The sequence below is a fragment of the Indicator indicator genome, chromosome 4 (genome assembly GCF_027791375.1).
Source record: "Indicator indicator isolate 239-I01 chromosome 4, UM_Iind_1.1, whole genome shotgun sequence".
Classification (NCBI taxonomy): domain Eukaryota; kingdom Metazoa; phylum Chordata; class Aves; order Piciformes; family Indicatoridae; genus Indicator; species Indicator indicator.
In genome coordinates, this window is record NC_072013.1 from 37,206,542 (window position 1) to 37,225,076 (window position 18,535).

The 18,535-nt window shown below is 48.2% G+C and overlaps 1 protein-coding gene across 1 annotated transcript in view; it reads left to right on the top strand.

The window, feature by feature from the left end:
* The window catches only part of AVEN (apoptosis and caspase activation inhibitor), a 99,548-nt gene that overhangs the window by 79,989 nt on the left and 1,024 nt on the right, over window positions 1–18,535 (top strand). Inside the window, exons 4-6 of the mRNA XM_054400697.1 lie at window positions 15,047–15,117; window positions 15,572–15,667; window positions 17,669–18,026. Of these exons, the coding sequence (XP_054256672.1) occupies window positions 15,047–15,117; window positions 15,572–15,667; window positions 17,669–18,026 (525 nt within the window). The remainder of the gene's footprint in view (window positions 1–15,046; window positions 15,118–15,571; window positions 15,668–17,668; window positions 18,027–18,535) is intronic.

An 18,535-nucleotide genomic window follows, 5' to 3' on the forward strand; every position in this document is an offset into this window, starting at 1 on the left:
GAGGTGGCTGCTGCCTTCCCATTGCAGGTTGCACTAGGGAGGGTAATGCTGGCTTTACACTAGGCTGATGGCTTCAATCTTCTCCTTATTACCCTGTTTGGAAAGTCTCACAGTGCAGTGCAGACATAATAAACAGAGAGATTGCTCATGAATTCAGTAGGTGGCATTTCCCAAAATTTCCTGGTGTGCATTTTGACAGCCATAGAAAGAGAGCTCCTTTCTAAAATTATCAGTTGCCAAACTGTTTTGCATTCTGCTGAACTTCATCAATTCATCTGAGGCTGACAGTATTTTTCATCAGGGTATTTTAAATGGGAGTAATTGGTGGTGGTTGTGCCTTTGCTGTCTGTAGAAGCAGAGAGGTGCATGGCAGTGTTCAAGGATCTTTGTTTTCACTTATTGCCCTCCCCCCCCCGCTTTTTTTTTAGGTGCAATACTGACAAATTACTAATCTTGGATGTTGTGCTACTGCATGATGTAGTAAAAAACATTTCTAAAAGCACAGCATTCTGGTTTTTGATCACTAGGTCCAATAGAATGACAACCCATTGTGCCTTATTTCCTTGAGTCCTGTGCTAGGTTGTGCCCCACTACCATTTCTGAGGGAACAGGGACATTTAAGCTTCAATTTGAAATGTATTTGACCAGAAATATCTGATCTTCCCACTTTCTGCATGGCTTTGCTTTTCCCTCCAGTGGTTGCTGGTTCCATGGGACAGCAATGTGCCCTTGTGGCCAAGAGAGCCAGTGGGATCCTGGGGAGCAGCAAGAAAAGTGTGGCCAGCAGGGCTAGGGAGGTTCTGCTGCCCCTCTGCTCTGCCCTGCTGAGACCACAGCTGCAATCCTGTGTCCAGTCTGGGGCTCCCCAGTTCAAGAGAGACAGAGACCTGCTGGAGAGAGTCCAAGGGAGAGCCAGGAGGATGCTTAGGGGACTTGAGCATCTCCCCTGAAGAGAGCCTGAGAGCCCTGGGGCTGTTTAGTCTGGAGAAGAGAAGGCTGAGAGGGATCTGATCAATGTCTATCAATAGCTGAGGGGTGGGGGTCAAGTGGAGAGTGCCAGGCTCTTCTGGGTGGTTCACAGTGATAAGACAAGGAACAATGGAGACAAACTTAAGACAGAAGATTTCACCTCCACATGAGAAGAAACTTCTTTCCAGTGAGGGTGCCAGAGCCCTGGAGCAGGCTGCCCATGGGGGTTGTGGAGTCTCCTTCTCTGGAGACTTTCCCACCCCACCTGGATGCATTCCTGTGCAGACTCCCCTGGGTGCTGCTGCTCTGGCAGGGGGCTTGGACTGGATGATCTCTGGAGGAGGTCCCTTCCTCCCTTTACTGTTCTGTGATTCCCAGGTGAGTCAGCCATCAAAAGTGGCCAGTACCTTGAGCTCCTGCAGTGACTCAGCATGGGGTTGCTGTGGGCAAGGACACTGCAGCAGGCAGGGGTAGAGTAGTGCATCACTCACATCCCCATGAGAATAAAGCGCAAGGGAGCTTTGGCAGTTCAACTGTGCTTTTAATCAGACTTGCAGAGAACCCTAGATGCCCCCATAGGTAACTGAAAATGGAATTATTGCAGAAGTTGACTGCTCTGAACACATTAACTTGGTTGGTCAGTGGGTTGTGGAGTTCTGCAGAGGTACTGTCACAGTCTCACATTGTTGTGGTCACCTTTCACAGGTTCCCTGAAGGGTGGCAGTCCATAGGACTTGTGGTTGAACACCACTGATCTAGATTCTCTGAGCAGAGAAAGTAGGAATGGATCAAAATGTGGTTAGCTGAACTGCAATAACACCTTGGAAGTTCATTTTGGAATTGTTTTGTTAAGCTTAACTCTGGATTTGTTCATGTATCTAATGTGATTGCTGGATCATTCCAACCTTTGTGTTGTCAATTTTTGTTAATGAGTTGAACTTCTGCTCTGATCTGAGTGTTTTCTTGTGGCAAAGGACTCCTGGGGAGGCTCAGATACTAACTGCAGACACTGAAGGTACTCAGTCATGAGTTCTTTTGTGACTTGGAAAACATACTAAAAAAGTATTGTGGAAGGAATTAGACAGCAGGGGGGGACTGATGCTCCTGCAAACCTCTGCATGGTATTGCTGAGCTCCATTGTCCCTTGGAAATGGGAAGGTGCTCAATAGGTGTGCAAGCCTCTGGGAGAGTTTGTGGTTGTGATTCATCTGAAGATCTCTCAATGCAGGGCTCTGGCACCTGCACAGGGAAAAAGTTTTCCCTCCTGTTCTCATGGCACCTCCTCTGCTCCAGCTTGCCCCCAGTGCCCCTTGTGCTGTCCTTGGCCATCCCTGAGCAGAGCCTGGCTCCAGCCCTGCACATCTTTATCCCCAGCAATGAGGACAGCCCTCAGGCTCCTCTGCTCCAAGCTCCAAGCCCCAGCTCCCTCAGCCTGGCCTCACAGGAGATGTTCCACTGCCTGCAGCAGCTCTGGGGCTCTGTGTTGGACTCTCTCGAGCAGTTCCCTGAGGTCCTTCTTGACCTGAGGGCCCAGAACTGGACACAATACTCCAGATGTGGCCTCATCAGGGCAGAGTGGAGGGGCAGGAGAACCTCTCTCAATGTACTAATCACAGCCCTTCTAGTACACCCCAGGATGCCCTTGGCCTTCTTTGCCACAAGGGCACATTGCTGGCTCCTGGTAATCCTGTTGTTCTCCAGGCCCCAAGTCCCTTTCCCCCTACACCACTCTCCAACAGGTCAGTCCCAAACCTATCCTGGGCCATGGGGTTATGTCCCAGATGCCAGACTCTAACCTTGGCTTTGATGGATTTAATTTAGTTTCTCCCCACCTAGCTCTGCAGCCTGTCCAGGTCTGGCTGGCTGGCAGCACAGCCTTCAGGTGTGAGCTGTAGTTCCTGTTGCTGCCATAGCAGAACTTGTGTGAGAGGGCTGTGGGGCAGTTGCTGAGCACCAGGGCTACCCTACAGTGTGGAATGCTGGAGCCAAAGCAGCAAGCTGATGGGATCCACAGCTGGTGCTTGCTCTTGAGCTAACCCAGGCTTTGCTTACCTGGGGCACGTTTGTTAGAACAACCCTGGAGGTGCCTGGTACAAAAGATGAGCAGAAACTTAGATGTGGCTACACCTTGCTTTTTAACAGCACCCCAAGAGTCATTGGGTTTGCCCTTTTCACTTCACAGAAGGAATCTTAATTTCTTTTAATGCAGCTTGGGAATTTTTACTTTAACCAATTAATCTGTAGATTATCCAGGTAGAACCAAATCTGCCAGGTAGAAGACTACCAAATCTGCCAGGTAGAAGACTACCAAATCTGCCAGATACAGGATCACCAAACCTGCCTGCTGGAGGTGACAGTAACTTTTCTTTTTTACAGCATGTTCCTTGCCAAACAGCCAGGAGCTGTAGCTGCTGGGTTATTTTTCTCACAAGTGTGAGCTGGACCAACAATGCAGTGGGGTTCTAAGCTTTTGGTGTGCTTCTTGCTGGTATTTTGGATCTGAGGCAAACGCTTCTCAGCCTGTTGTTCATTTGAGGTGATGCTCAGAGCTCTCTACCAAACCCTTCCATTGCTGTCTTAGGAAGCCTGTGAGGAACTTGCACATGCAAAGAAATACTTCCCAAGCTTTGCATGTCTAAGGATTAGAGCTTTTCTGTATTTACTCTTGGCTAATTTTGGCCTTGCCATTTTATTAACAAATGAGAAGAAAATCCTCCTGCCTTGTTTCCTGAAGCTCCTTCTCCTCTCTTGTTTCATTGCATTAAACAAAAGCTCCTGCAGGCTTGTGTTGTATCTCACAGAACCCTCACAAGTGTAGGAGAGCCAAGCCCTGTACTCACTGCAGCAAACTGCTCCAATGTTTTGGGGCCTGCACTTTTATGTCTAATTTATGGATACTTCTGAGAGATAGTCCCCCAGACAGAGCAGAGAAAGGAACTTGGATGGTGCTGATTTGGCTGTGATGGTACAGAACGTCTTCAGCACGGCGACATAAACAGGGTGTATTGGTCAGATAATTGCCTGCTTTGCTCTAAGCTTTCTAGCAAGCACAGAAGAAGGAATGAAACTGTAGGGTTTTGTGGTTATGAGACTCTGAGGGTGCAAGGAGTGTCCAGGAACGTGTGTGTACCATCAGCAAAAGCTAAGACTGGTTTTAAGTGCTTGAAGTGTAAGCTTGAGTAGTCAGCTGTCAAAACTATTGTAAACTGCCATGATGCAGCTGCTGTGAAAACTGGAGGGAAGGGGGAGGGAGAAAGGGAAATTCTGCAGTCTGTGTGTCAGAGAACCCTGGAATGGCTTAGGTTGGAAGGGGCCTTAGAGGGGACCCTAGAGATCATCTACTCCAATCTGCTCATGCAGGCTTTTTGTCTTTAATTGTTTCAAGTCAGTGACTGTTATTAGGATAAAAATAACAAATTGCTTGAATTAGTTCTTAGCTTTGGTCACTTGTTTAACATTACTCATTACTGGCTTTTTTTTAATATATATATATGGAGAGAGATATATATGGAGAGAATATATTTTTAATATATTTTAATATATTTTTAATATATTTTTTTAATATATATATATGAAGAGAATTTTCTGGATGGAAGTACAATGTGGAATGAAGGCTGATTTTGTATCCTCTTGCTGTTGGTAGATCAGTAAAGATACTTCATGAATTGCAAGGTTTTCAGCTCAAATATTCTGGCAGCCTGCTCCCAGGAAGCAGTGGGTATGTATCCCAGTGCACATGTATGCAGTGCAGCTCCTCTTAGCTAAGCATGCCAGTTAGGAATGAACTTCTCTCAGATGGAAAGGTGCAAGAATAAAGCTGATCTAATAAACTGTGTGGCATGCTCACCTCCCAGGTACAGCACAGCAGTGGACTTGCATGCACTGCTTATGTGGGTAGAATAAACCTTGTGAGACCCCCACCTCCAATCCTGCCTCCAGCTCTGGGGTCCCCAGCAGGAGAAGGACACAGAGCTGCTGGAGTGAGTCCAGAGGAGGCCACAAAGATGATGCAAGGGCTGGAGCAGCTCTGCTGTGAGGACAGGCTGAGGGAGCTGGGGGTGTTCAGCCTGGAGAAGAGAAGGCTCCAGGGGGACCTCAGAGCTGCCTGCCAATAGCTGAAGGGATCCTGCAGGAAGGCTGCAGAGGGACTTCTCATCAGGGTGTCCAGAGACAGGCCAAGGGGGAATGGTTTGAAGCTGAGGCAGAGCAGGGTTAGAGTGGAGCTGAGGAAGAAGTTCTTCAGTAGGAGAGTGGTGAGACTCTGGCACAGGCTGCCCAGGGAGGCTGTGGCTGCCTCCTCCCTGGGGGTGCTGAAGGCCAGACTGGATGAGGCCTTGAGCAGCTGAGTCTAGCTGAGAGGTGTCCCTGGGCATGGTGGGGAGGTTGGAGAAGATGAGCTCTGAGGTCCCTTCCCACCTAGGCATTCCAAGATTCTATGAATAATCCAAATGAATTAGTAGGAATTTTGCTTAAATAGGATGAGGTAAAGATCTTAGACCCATGAGTGCCCTTCTGTGACTTACTACAATCTATGAAGGTGCCATTTGTTCTTTGCTGTAGCTAGCATGAGATGAGCTCTCCAAGCAACAGCAGAAGTTCTGTTGCCTTTTTGAAATATGTGTGTTTTACATAAACTTGAATTGGGAAGAACTTGCAGATTGCTAAGAACTGAGGAAGAGTTGTTGATAAAAAACCCAAACAAAACAACAAACCTCAGTAGTTAGCAGGTAGAGCATTCTGCCAAATTCAGACTTGCAACTGAGTGTTGAGTCTGAGCTGTGACAATCACTCCAGGTAGCCTTTGGCCAAACTGCAAACATTGATTGTTTTTCTGTTTATATTTGCATTTGGAAACATTGCAGAAGTTGGTCTTTGTGTGTAAATTACAAAAAGGGAAAACCTCCTGCATAATCTGCAGAGGTTCTCTCATCCATTATGGAACAGGGATTTTTTTTAACTTCTCACAAGATCAGAGGTCAGAAGAATGTTGGATTCCTCCCAGGCTGTGCTGTCTGAGGTATGAATGAAGAGCTGTGTTCCAACTGGAGCCTCAGACTCACTGCCTCTTAAACTCTAAGCTGTTCAGAAAAGCTCTCGTTTCCTCTTCAAAGTGGTGGTGTGAGCTCAGAGGTCCTGCCTGCCCCAGGGGCTCCAGGCAGTATCTTTGCCCAATAGAATCCATAGGGATGCATCCTTCTCCCTTCTCCAGCAAATCAGGGCTGGGTTTGGCCTCCCAGCTGCTTGAGTCTTGTTCCTCTCGTTTCATATTGTCCTGTTTTCATTCTGTCTCAGTTTCCATCACGTAAAAGCCAGAATCTGAGAGGAGTTCCTTATGGCAACAGATGGAAGCAGATTCCTCTGTCGAGTGCTGCAGTGTGATGCTGTGCAAGTCTTGCTCTGTGGGTTGGAACCTGGCTGTTTTGTCACTCCTTCCACTGATGAGTTTCAGCTGTGCTTCCTCCCGTGGACACAGGCTGTGCTCTTACATAGCCTTGGAGAATCACAGAATGGTAGGGGTTGGAAGGGACCTCCAGAGATGGAGTCCCAAAGCAGGATCAGGGGCTCTCATGAAGGGCCACCTCATCAGGTTTCTTAGCCTGTTGGTCTTCAGGGCTTGAAACCTCTACTCTTCATCTTCCCTTTCCCCCTGTTTAGTCCAGTCTTACAAAAACACATGAGTCCTCTCCCTTTCACCCAAGGCAGGGTTGTCTGTCTGTGTCCCTAGGGACAAACTTAATTTCCTGCTATGTCACAATGCTGCTGCCTGAAAGAGTGAACAACAACAACAACAACAACAACAAGTGAGCCCTTGGTGTGAGCATTTATACATCACCTGATACACTGAACTTCTCTCTCTTTCCCCCATCTTATTTTTTGAATGGTTCTGCCCAAACCCCAGCATGTTTTATGAATTTTATCCTTTGCCTAATCTAGAAAGCTGGTTGCAGTGACATTTAAAAATCATCATGTCACAAATTAGTGACCTGGGGGGAAAAAATTACTCTAGAAAATGTCATAAAGTGTCAGGGGAAATGTAAATATTTAAGATGACCAGCTTAAACTTAATGAAAGATTTGAGCTTAACCTATGGGGAGATCAGGAATGTCACACTTAAATATCAATTTATTGTTTATTCAGTGAGGAAAGTGAATAATGGAGGAGGTGGGGTTGGTGCTTAGGCATGGCCACATTGGGCAGCTGTATTTGGGTGGAACTGTAAAGGCACAGTTTTGTTCAGTGCTTTTTTGCTTTAATATTTTGCCTTTTTTTTTCCTCCCTGCATTCTAAGAGCTATGATCATTAACTATCTGTAAAAATTACACATGCAAAATAAAATGTGGCAAATGGAATGAGAAGGCAGAGAGTCAGCTTGATACTGTCCATACACTTGCCTGTGTGGTTGGGTGTTGCCTCTTCACAGACATTGGTCTGAAAGACTTCTCAGCTGCAGGTGAAAAGTAGCTGTGTGGATTGCCCACTTTTACTTTTTCCCTGCAGGAAAATGACTAATGGAGAGGAAGATAGAGCTCTGCAAGTTAAAAAAATAGCTCTTTGCTTTAATTTCCTGTTGGCTGCCTTGAATTAGACCCAAGGTCCATCTGAAGACACCTGAAGGAAGGCAGCTGAACCTGCTTTCTGGTGTGCTGCTCTCCCAGATACATTCTTGACTTGCAGCACTTCATGGCCCAGGGACATCCTGAGCCAGATGTGGATCTTTGCATTTACAAACAGTTATCTTGTATCCCTCCTGGCATCTGTGGAAACCTGTGGCATCTGCACCACCTGGGGTGCAGGGTGCTCTCTGTGGTGTTCTCCATTGCTTTTGTAATCATCCCAAAGAGTTTGTTTCTGTGAGTGCTGTGGAACACTGAGATTCTGCCTCTGAGTGGTGTTGGCCAGCTCTGAGCTTGCTTTGCAGGTAAGGTGAGAGCTGCAGCATTTTCATGTGTGCTAGTGAGTTCCATTGCCATTTTTAAATCTGCTTTCTCAGTTTGGGAGGTTCTGATGTTCCTTCATCTGCACTGCCCTGAGCAGCTCAGCAGCATCAGCAACCTTTGTTACTTCATTTTTCTCATCTTTTTTTCCCTCTTCTGTTTTAATTGAGTGGAGAGGTTAAAGAGCTAGGACTGCAGAGAACTGGGGTGGTTTCTCTTCAGGTGGAAATTGACAATTGACTTTCTTCCCTCCTACTTTTAGGCAACTATTTACTCATGCAAAATTTCCTCTTCTTTTTCTGCTCTGAAATCTTGAGTGGGAAAGGGAGTGGGCTTGTCAGTGAGAGCTTTTGGCAACACATCTAAATGATGTATATGAAGTAGCTGCTGCTCATGTGCATGGCTTTTTGCTTCTCTCAAGGAGCTGTCTAAGCTCATGCAGCAGAACTTCTCTTTTCAGGCAATGTGTTGACTCTTCCCTGAAAATTGTTTATCCACACAGCCATTGATTTTCTTGTAGTTTCTACTCACTTGTCCATCAAATGCCTCCAGCTGGTATTGCACTGTCCCCAGTCTGCCTGTCCCTGCTCCCAGTACTGCCCTCTGGACCTTCAGCTTTGGGAAGCTTTACAGACCTAAAGGCACTCCAGTTTCTCCTGGCTCCTTTCTTAGTCACCTGAGGTTCATGCAGAAGCTTCTGTGCTACTCTTCTTTTTTTTTCTGGACCTCTTCTAATCTTATCTGTTCTGTTTTCCTGTTTGGACTCTCATTAAACTCTGCTTTGAGTGTTTAGCTGTGGTGGGTTTGGATTTTTTGGAAGCCATTGTGTCCTTTGGCATTTCTTGGTTTCACATTGCTCCTCACTTGAGGAACAGGCATCTCACCTGGGTTAAATCAGTTCAGAATAGACACTCTCTGTTCCAGAAGCAGCACCAGTTCCTGAAGAGCCTTCCTTCCTACTCTTTTATCTGCCACAGGTTTTAAGTTCTGAGAGCACAGACTGCTAGAATGGTTTAGGTTGGAAGGGACCTGGCCATCATTTAGCCTTGATCAGCTGATCCTGCTGTTGGGCCAAATTCACTTTGACTTTTGAAGCTGTGGTGAGCATTACTGTATAGCTGGGAGGGAGTTAATGTAGAGTGTGATTCTGGTTACAAGTTTGCTTTTTGGTTTGCAGTGCAGGCTGCAAATCCTCTGCACAACAACATGTTTGCACAGAGCTCAAGAGCTTCCTACTGGGGTGGGGGTCAAGATGAGGGGGCCAGGCTCTTTTGGGTGATGCACAGTAATAAGACAAGGAACAATGGAGACAAACTTGAGCACAGAAGGTTTCACCTCAACATGAGGACAAACTTCTTTCCAGTGAGGGTGATGGAGACCTGGAGTAGGCTGCTCAGAGAGGTTGTGGTGTCTCTTTCTCTGGAGACTTTCCAAACCCACCTGGATGCATTCCTGTGTGGTCTACCCTGGGTGATGCTGCTCTGGCAAGGGGGTTGGACTGGATGATCTCTGGAGGTCCCTTCCAACCCCTAATGTTCTCTGGAATGAAGAATATAATTTAAAATATGTTCTTTGGGATGCCTTTTTTGCTGGTCAAGAGAATCCTTCTGCTGAGCTGTTGCATAAGCCTTCTGCCTTGCAAGACGTGGCAGCCAGCAGCAGAAGCAGGGGAAATGTAGGCTGAGCTAAAAGGGTTTGTGGTGAGGGTTTGCTGTCTGGAAATACCTCTTGTGTTCCTGGGAAAGAACAGACCCTGCAGGGCCTGCAGTACTACTGAACTCCGCAGCGTCTGACAGCAGCTGAGCTCTTGCAGAGCCCTTCGCTGCTGCTTCTGTTCTCACTCTCTGAACGCTGCTGCTCCTCATCTGTGCTCATGGCAAATTGCATAAGCAGCACATTGCAGCCTGAGTCACAGCAAAAGGAATGGTGACAGTGAGTGCCCTGCCACAGGAGTAGTGACAGTGAGTGCCCTGCCACAGGAGTAGTGACAGTGAGTGCCCTACCACAGGAGTAGTGACAGTGAGTGCCCTACCACAGGAGTAGTGACAGTGAGTGCCCTACCACAGGAGTAGTGACAGTGAGTGCCCTACCACAGGAGTAGTGACAGTGAGTGCCCTACCACAGGAGTAGTGACAGTGAGTGCCCTACCACAGGAGTAGTGACAGTGAGTGCCCTGCCACAGGAGTAGTGACAGTGAGTGCCCTGCCACAGGAGTAGTGACAGTGAGTGCCCTGCCACAGGAGTAGTGACAGTGAGTGCCCTACCACAGGAGTAGTGACAGTGAGTGCTCTACCACAGGAGTAGTGACAGTGAGTGCCCTGCCACAGGAGTAGTGACAGTGAGTGCCCTACCACAGGAGTAGTGACAGTGAGTGCCCTACCACAGGAGTAGTGACAGTGAGTGCTCTACCACAGGAGTAGTGACAGTGAGTGCCCTGCCACAGGAGTAGTGACAGTGAGTGCCCTACCACAGGAGTAGTGACAGTGAGTGCCCTACCACAGGAGTAGTGACAGTGAGTGCCCTACCACAGGAGTAGTGACAGTGAGTGCCCTACCACAGGAGTAGTGACAGTGAGTGCCCTACCACAGGAGTAGTGACAGTGAGTGCCCTACCACAGGAGTAGTGACAGTGAGTGCCCTACCACAGGAGTAGTGACAGTGAGTGCCCTGCCACAGGAGTAGTGACAGTGAGTGCCCTGCCACAGGAGTAGTGACAGTGAGTGCCCTACCACAGGAGTAGTGACAGTGAGTGCCCTACCACAGGAGTAGTGACAGTGAGTGCCCTACCACAGGAGTAGTGACAGTGAGTGCCCTACCACAGGAGTAGTGACAGTGAGTGCCCTACCACAGGAGTAGTGACAGTGAGTGCCCTACCACAGGAGTAGTGACAGTGAGTGCCCTACCACAGGAGTAGTGACAGTGAGTGCCCTGCCACAGGAGTAGTGACAGTGAGTGCCCTACCACAGGAGTAGTGACAGTGAGTGCCCTGCCACAGGAGTAGTGACAGTGAGTGCCCTACCACAGGAGTAGTGACAGTGAGTGCTCTACCACAGGAGTAGTGACAGTGAGTGCCCTACCACAGGAGTAGTGACAGTGAGTGCCCTACCACAGGAGTAGTGACAGTGAGTGCCCTACCACAGGAGTAGTGACAGTGAGTGCCCTACCACAGGAGTAGTGACAGTGAGTGCCCTACCACAGGAGTAGTGACAGTGAGTGCCCTACCACAGGAGTAGTGACAGTGAGTGCCCTACCACAGGAGTAGTGACAGTGAGTGCCCTGCCACAGGAGTAGTGACAGTGAGTGCCCTGCCACAGGAGTAGTGACAGTGAGTGCCCTACCACAGGAGTAGTGACAGTGAGTGCCCTACCACAGGAGTAGTGACAGTGAGTGCCCTACCACAGGAGTAGTGACAGTGAGTGCCCTGCCACAGGAGTAGTGACAGTGAGTGCCCTACCACAGGAGTAGTGACAGTGAGTGCCCTACCACAGGAGTAGTGACAGTGAGTGCCCTACCACAGGAGTAGTGACAGTGAGTGCCCTACCACAGGAGTAGTGACAGTGAGTGCCCTACCACAGGAGTAGTGACAGTGAGTGCCCTACCACAGGAGTAGTGACAGTGAGTGCCCTACCACAGGAGTAGTGACAGTGAGTGCCCTACCACAGGAGTAGTGACAGTGAGTGCCCTGCCACAGGAGTAGTGACAGTGAGTGCCCTACCACAGGAGTAGTGACAGTGAGTGCCCTACCACAGGAGTAGTGACAGTGAGTGCCCTGCCACAGGAGTAGTGACAGTGAGTGCCCTACCACAGGAGTAGTGACAGTGAGTGCCCTACCACAGGAGTAGTGACAGTGAGTGCCCTGCCACAGGAGTAGTGACAGTGAGTGCCCTACCACAGGAGTAGTGACAGTGAGTGCCCTGCCACAGGAGTAGTGACAGTGAGTGCCCTGCCACAGGAGTAGTGACAGTGAGTGCCCTACCACAGGAGTAGTGACAGTGAGTGCTCTACCACAGGAGTAGTGACAGTGAGTGCCCTGCCACAGGAGTAGTGACAGTGAGTGCCCTGCCACAGGAGTAGTGACAGTGAGTGCCCTACCACAGGAGTAGTGACAGTGAGTGCCCTGCCACAGGAGTAGTGACAGTGAGTGCCCTACCACAGGAGTAGTGACAGTGAGTGCCCTGCCACAGGAGTAGTGACAGTGAGTGCCCTACCACAGGAGTAGTGACAGTGAGTGCCCTACCACAGGAGTAGTGACAGTGAGTGCCCTGCCACAGGAGTAGTGACAGTGAGTGCCCTACCACAGGAGTAGTGACAGTGAGTGCCCTACCACAGGAGTAGTGACAGTGAGTGCCCTGCCACAGGAGTAGTGACAGTGAGTGCCCTACCACAGGAGTAGTGACAGTGAGTGCCCTACCACAGGAGTAGTGACAGTGAGTGCCCTACCACAGGAGTAGTGACAGTGAGTGCCCTACCACAGGAGTAGTGACAGTGAGTGCCCTACCACAGGAGTAGTGACAGTGAGTGCCCTACCACAGGAGTAGTGACAGTGAGTGCCCTACCACAGGAGTAGTGACAGTGAGTGCCCTACCACAGGAGTAGTGACAGTGAGTGCCCTACCACAGGAGTAGTGACAGTGAGTGCCCTACCACAGGAGTAGTGACAGTGAGTGCCCTACCACAGGAGTAGTGACAGTGAGTGCCCTACCACAGGAGTAGTGACAGTGAGTGCCCTGCCACAGGAGTAGTGACAGTGAGTGGTGTACGGAAGCAGAGACATGAAAAGGGCAGGAACAGAAGTTAGGGACGTTCCTAAAAGTTGGAAGTGCCATCTTTGGAAGCTTGCTGTTTTCCATTGCTCTCTCTCCGTGTTCAATCCTGCTGACGTGGGAATGTGACTGTGTCTGGATGAGCTGTTCATGGGGTGTGTGAAATTCCTCCTTCAAGGCCTTTGCGGAGCGTAGGTTCGTGTGGCTGTGCATCTCCTGTGGCAGGAGGGGCAAAGGAGAACTGTGCCTCTCCTAGGAAAGGAGACCTTCCCTGGTACTTACCCAGAGATCTTTCTGGAAAATGAGCATTAATTGCAGGTAGGCAATTAGTAGATGCAGCATACATTTATTTATTTGTTTCCTTTTATTGACTTATTGATATATAAAGCAGACTCTGTGGAAGCACTGGAGAAAAGTCATCTTTCCATCCTGATGATGTTCCAAAGCATCCAGTCTGGGCTTTTTCCTGTTGGATTCTTTTTTCTTTAGAAGAAGGCATGGCTTGGCTGGGTGAGAGTCCTTCCTGCAGGAGTCTGGTGTGCCCCACGAGCATACAGGACATGCAATGAATTAGAAGTGCACCTGAGGCATTACAAAAAGCCCAGGTGAATAAATGCTAGAAGATGGTTACACCTCCCTACTTTTCCCTGTGGTTTGGCAAAGCAATGTGCCAGTTCCTGTGCCATTTTGCTGCTCATTCACTGTTTGCTAAACAGAAGCTGGCTGCTGGTTGCACTGTTGAGTCAACTTGCTGTAAGGCTGCACCTCCCCTGCACTTTGGGACAGCAGACAATAGGAAAGCTGACAGCTTTGGGGACAGAACCTTTCATGTTCAGCTTTGGTACTCAGGCTTAAGGGCAGGAATCAGGAATTGCCCAAGGTGGGAGTTGCAGTTAGGCTATTGAGAGCCAAGTGGAACTGAGATGCATGGTTGTTGATAATGCCACTGAAACCTTGCTGTTAGGGATTGGGAAAGAAGGAGCTGTTGCCTCTCAACTAACTGTGGGACTAAATTCTATGACTTGGAGGTGGTCTGCAATTCTCAGAATCAGATTTCATTTCCCGTAGCTAATAATCCACAGATTTGTGTTTGTTGAGGTTTTTTTTTCTCCAGTACAGCTCTTTGTGCTCCAACTAGAAAATGTTGCACAGGCTGGACCAGCAGAACCTTTGCTCTCTTGTTAATGCTGCACCTTTGGCAATCCTCATCTTTTGTGTTTCCTCTGTCACAGACCTTGCCTATTGGTTTGAGTTCCTGGAATTCTTGTGGCTGTTCCTCAATGAATAAATATCTAGGGCTCTCCTTTGCATCCCAGCATATTGCATCTAAAAATCATTACCCAAGCCCCCCCTGTAGTCAGAGGAAGCTCTTAGTCTTGGAGGAAGGTGTTAGGAGGTTAGAAGATCCTGTAGCTGTGAGGAGAGGCTGAGAGAGCTGGGAGTGTTCAGCCTGGAGAAAAGAAGACTCTGGATGGACCTAAGAGCTGCCTTCCAGTACTTGAAGGAAGGCTGCAGAGGGACTTTTCCTCAGGGTGTCTAGAGACAGGCCAAGGGGGAATGGTTTGAAGCTGAGGCAGAGCAGGGTTAGAGTGGAGCTGAGGAAGAAGTTCTTCAGTAGGAGGGTGCTGAGACTCTGGCACAAGGCTGCCCAGGGAGGCTGTGGCTGCCTCCTCCCTGGGGGTGTTGAAGGCCAGGCTGGATGAGGCCTTGAGCAGCTGAGTGTAGCTGAGAGGTGTTCCTGGGCATGGTGGGGAGGTTGGAGCAGATGAGCTCTGAGGTCCCTTCCAGCCTGAGCCATTCTGTGGCTCTGTGAACTAAGGTTATGTGTGGAGCTTAATTAGCCCTGTTTTAAGTTCTCTTTGAAGTCATTTCTTTATGCTTATGAATTCGAGTTCAGGGTTCAGCACCTTTTTTTCTGCCATGCTGGAGTAGGGACTAGTTCAAGGAAGACATAGTCTGGAGGAGTTAGCTACCAGACAAACTGATTTTTAGGACATTGATAATCCTTTCAAGAGAGATTTGCTTGTTGGTAAGAGGTCTGTCTACAGTGCATTGAAATGCACTGTGTGAATATGTATATTCCTAGTGTGTTCTCCAAATTTGCCTTTCCAATGAAAATTTTCCTTGCTGAGTGGCTCCAAGCACCTCCGCACTCAGTTCGGAATTTATTGTGCCTTTTTTCAGTGCCATTTTGCAAATAAGAGATGAAAAGATTTTTCTACAGAACTTTGGCTTGGAAAAGTTTAATATTTTGAATGCCAATGCAGCTTTGTTGAAGGTTCACTGTTCATTAATTGAATTTTCTTCTGTAGGGTTGGGAACTTTGAAGAGAGCTTGTTGTTAGCAAAGATCAACTAAAATATTGGATTGCTTTCCTGCAGGAGATTTCTTTGCACAGTTCCAATTTGCTGACGAGAAAGAATGGGCCAGAGAAAGTGTCTGCCACAAGCAGGTAAGAGATTGGCCACTCCACAGAGCTTGTCTGGCTGATCACTTTGCTGACATAAAGGCAGCTTTGGTTTTCAGCAGTATTCAGGCAAAAACAGTCAAATGCCTATAGCAAGCCCTTTATGAGCATATTCACCTGCTTGCCTGGGAAACTTGTTCTGCTGCTTTCAAATCAGCAGTTCAGGTCCTCTGGCTGAAAGTCCACCTCCAAAAGGACTGTGAGACCAGCTAGATCTCACATTATGTGTATAGAGATCATTTTGGAATAAAAATGTTTTGTAGATGTGGAATTTAAATTTGTCAGTTCCTGGCTTCCATTATTCTGCACATTCTTGGAATACACAGAACAGGGGAATGTAATAACTAGAGTCATTATTAGTTCATCTTTTAATGCCAACCTACTGTGTGTTGAATTCCTCCTTTAATGCCAATGTACTGTGTGTTGAATTCTGTTTCAGTTCTCTGCACTTTCTGTTGATTGCCAGTCCTTGGCCCGGGCTCTTCAGGAACTGCCCCTGCACCTGAGGCTGAATGTCCCTGCTGAGCTTGTGCAGGTAATGCTGTGATTTGCAGGTGTTTGAAGTGCAGCAGTGCATGCAAGAGTGATGCCTTGAAACTTGATCTTCCAACACGAGTGGAATGTATTTTAGGAACAAAAGTGTCTCTAGAGAGCAGCAGGTAAATGGCAGGCACTGGGTGTCCCTCTCTCAGCACCTGGAGTTGAGTAAGGTGCTCTGATGTGCAGCACAGGAGATGGAAAGGCAGGCAGCAGAGTGCTTGACATGGAAGCACTGCACCGGTTCTGTGTTTGTTCTCTTGTCAGCAGCTGTTAGAAGCTTGCACAACCATTGTGAAAGTGCTTCCACATCCTTTGCTGTTCATTATTGTAACTCTGCTTTACCCTTCTGTATTGCACCTTTAGCCCATGAATCAGTTTGCATGTCTTAGAAGAAAATGTCACTTATGCTCTGTAGGGAGGAAAAAACCCAACACAACAGAGTTCTACCTCTACTCTGCCCTGCTGAGAGCACAGCTGCAGTACTGTGTCCTGTTTGGAGCTCCCCAGTTCAAGAGAGACAGAGACCTGCTGCAGAGAGTCCAACAGAGAGCCAGGAGGATGCTTAGGGGACTTGAGCATCTCCCCTCTGAAGAGAGGCTGAGAGCCCTGGGGCTGTTTAGTCTGGAGAAGAGAAGACTGAGAGGGATCTGATCAATGTCTATCAATAGCTTAGGGGTGGGTGTCAAGTGGAGGGGGCCAGGCTCTTTTGGGTGGTTCACAGTGATAAGACAAGGAACAGTGGGTTCTAACCTGAACATAGAAGATTTCAGCTCAACATGAGGAGAAACTTACTTCTTTACAGTGAGGGTGACAGACCCCTGGAGCAGGGGGGTTGTGGAGTCTCCTTCTCTGGAGACCTGTGCAGAGTACCCTGGGTGATCCTGCTGTGGCAGGGAGGTTGGACCTGGTGATCTCTTGAGGTCCCTTCCAACCTCTGATATACTGTGACACTGTGATTAGGAAATGTTTCTTCAGGCTGTGAAAAAGGAACTATTCCTGCAAGGGCAAATGAACCAATGAGGCTTAAATAGAAAACCAAAATTCCGAAAAGAAATCCATCTGCTCAAGCAAGCAAAAAGAAACTTGTTTGTTAGAAGTTCTACTTCTGTTTGGAGTTCACAGGCTCCTAGATTGACTTAGGCTGTAAGGGACCTCAGAGGTCATCTACTCCAACCCCATGCCATGAAGCTGCAGTGAAGTGCAACTCTGCCATTTCTTAAGGGACCTCAAAGCTGTCTGCAGAGAGAATGTCTAACAGACTGCAGAGAAATGCTGGTTCCAAATACAGTTTTCTTCTGAAGAGTCCTAGTCATGGTCTCTAACTTCTGCCAGTGTTATAAATTGCGTTGTGCCATTTGACCTCTGTCTTGTCACCCTTAGTGGTGGTGTGGCCATGGCCAGGCTGCAGTGTTACCAGCAGCAGGGCATCCTGATGGCAGCAGTATTCCACAGCTAGAGGATCAGTGGCCACTCCTTGCTCCACTGTTTGGTGGTGGTTTGGCATTTGGGTTCACTTCTCAAAACACACAGCAAGCTGCTCTTCTTTTTGCTGAATGATTTTCAGCAGCCTGTAGTAAGGTTTGCTTTCCAGGGTTTTGGAGGGAAGGCCCAAGCTGGGGTGTAAGGTTCTGAAGTCCAGTTCTGGCTAGAATCACTAAAACACTGAGAGCATTGATGTGGTTTCCTTACAGAAGAGCGCTTCACAAAGTCACTCTCCAGGGAGTAGCTGTGACACTATGGCACTTGCTGATCAAGCTGCAGTCTTACTCTGATGGAAGGGGCAAAGGGAATTTGTACCTGCAGCTGCTTCTCCGGAAGCAGCACCAAGGAAGCTGCTCTACTTTACTTCCAAATTCCATTCTGCTGGAATTCCTTGTGCCCTCTTAAGTGATGGGATGTAGGAAGCCTGAACACTACAAGCTACATTAAACAGATTAGTAGCTATGGAGTTAATCATCAAAGAGATGAAGTGCTGAAGGGCTCTCTTGTCTCTTAGGCATCAACCCCAGCAGAGCTCCCACAGATGAAATCTAAAGTTACTGACGACAGCAAGAGGAGAGAGCTTCTGTTCCAACGGCCTCCAGCTCCAAGTGACACAGCATTGGTCTCCCATTCCACTGTTGCTCCATCAGAGCCTGGAAGTAAAACTGGTCCTAGGGCAAGTGCAGCAGAAGCCCTTCAGAGAGCCCATGTGCTGTCAAAGCAAGAGACTGACCATGTGGATGAAGAACTGGATTTCCTCCTGACTCTGGATGCTCCTGTGGATACAGAAAAGGGACCTGTGCCAGGTGTGGTATCTGGCACCTCAGCTGAGAAAGAGCTGAAAGACCTGAGCATGGAGTGGAAGGAAAAGGGTAAGAAAGCTTCCTCTTCCCCCCAGCAGCCCCTTAGCTAACTGCCATTGCTCTGTGTTGGTGAAGGCAAGTCAGCAGCACTGCTGCCATCATCTCTGCCACGCAGCAGTGCACACAGCTTTGTGTTTAGCCAGGGCTGGGTGCTGACCCATTTGGTCCCCACTGGAGTTTCAGCATGGCCAGGTCGTTTGAAGCAGAAAGAAAAAATTCTTCTGCTGAACAGCACTTTTAAAAGAAACTAATTAATGTACTGCTAGAGATTGCTAGTAAGAGGAAGCTGAAGAGTTTATGGATCTCTACCAGCCCTTGTTCAGTGTGCTCAGGGTACACACCCCAGCTGTTTCTGACACCTTATGAATCCTACTTTCAAACTTTAGTAGCATGGATTTTTACAAAAGCAAGCTTTATGGCCTTTTCTACATTTAAACTCCTTCTTTTGTTTCATTCCTAGAAGTTAAATGACCCTTTGTTAGTCTTGCTGGCCATGGTTTCCTCCTCCTCCCCAGCCC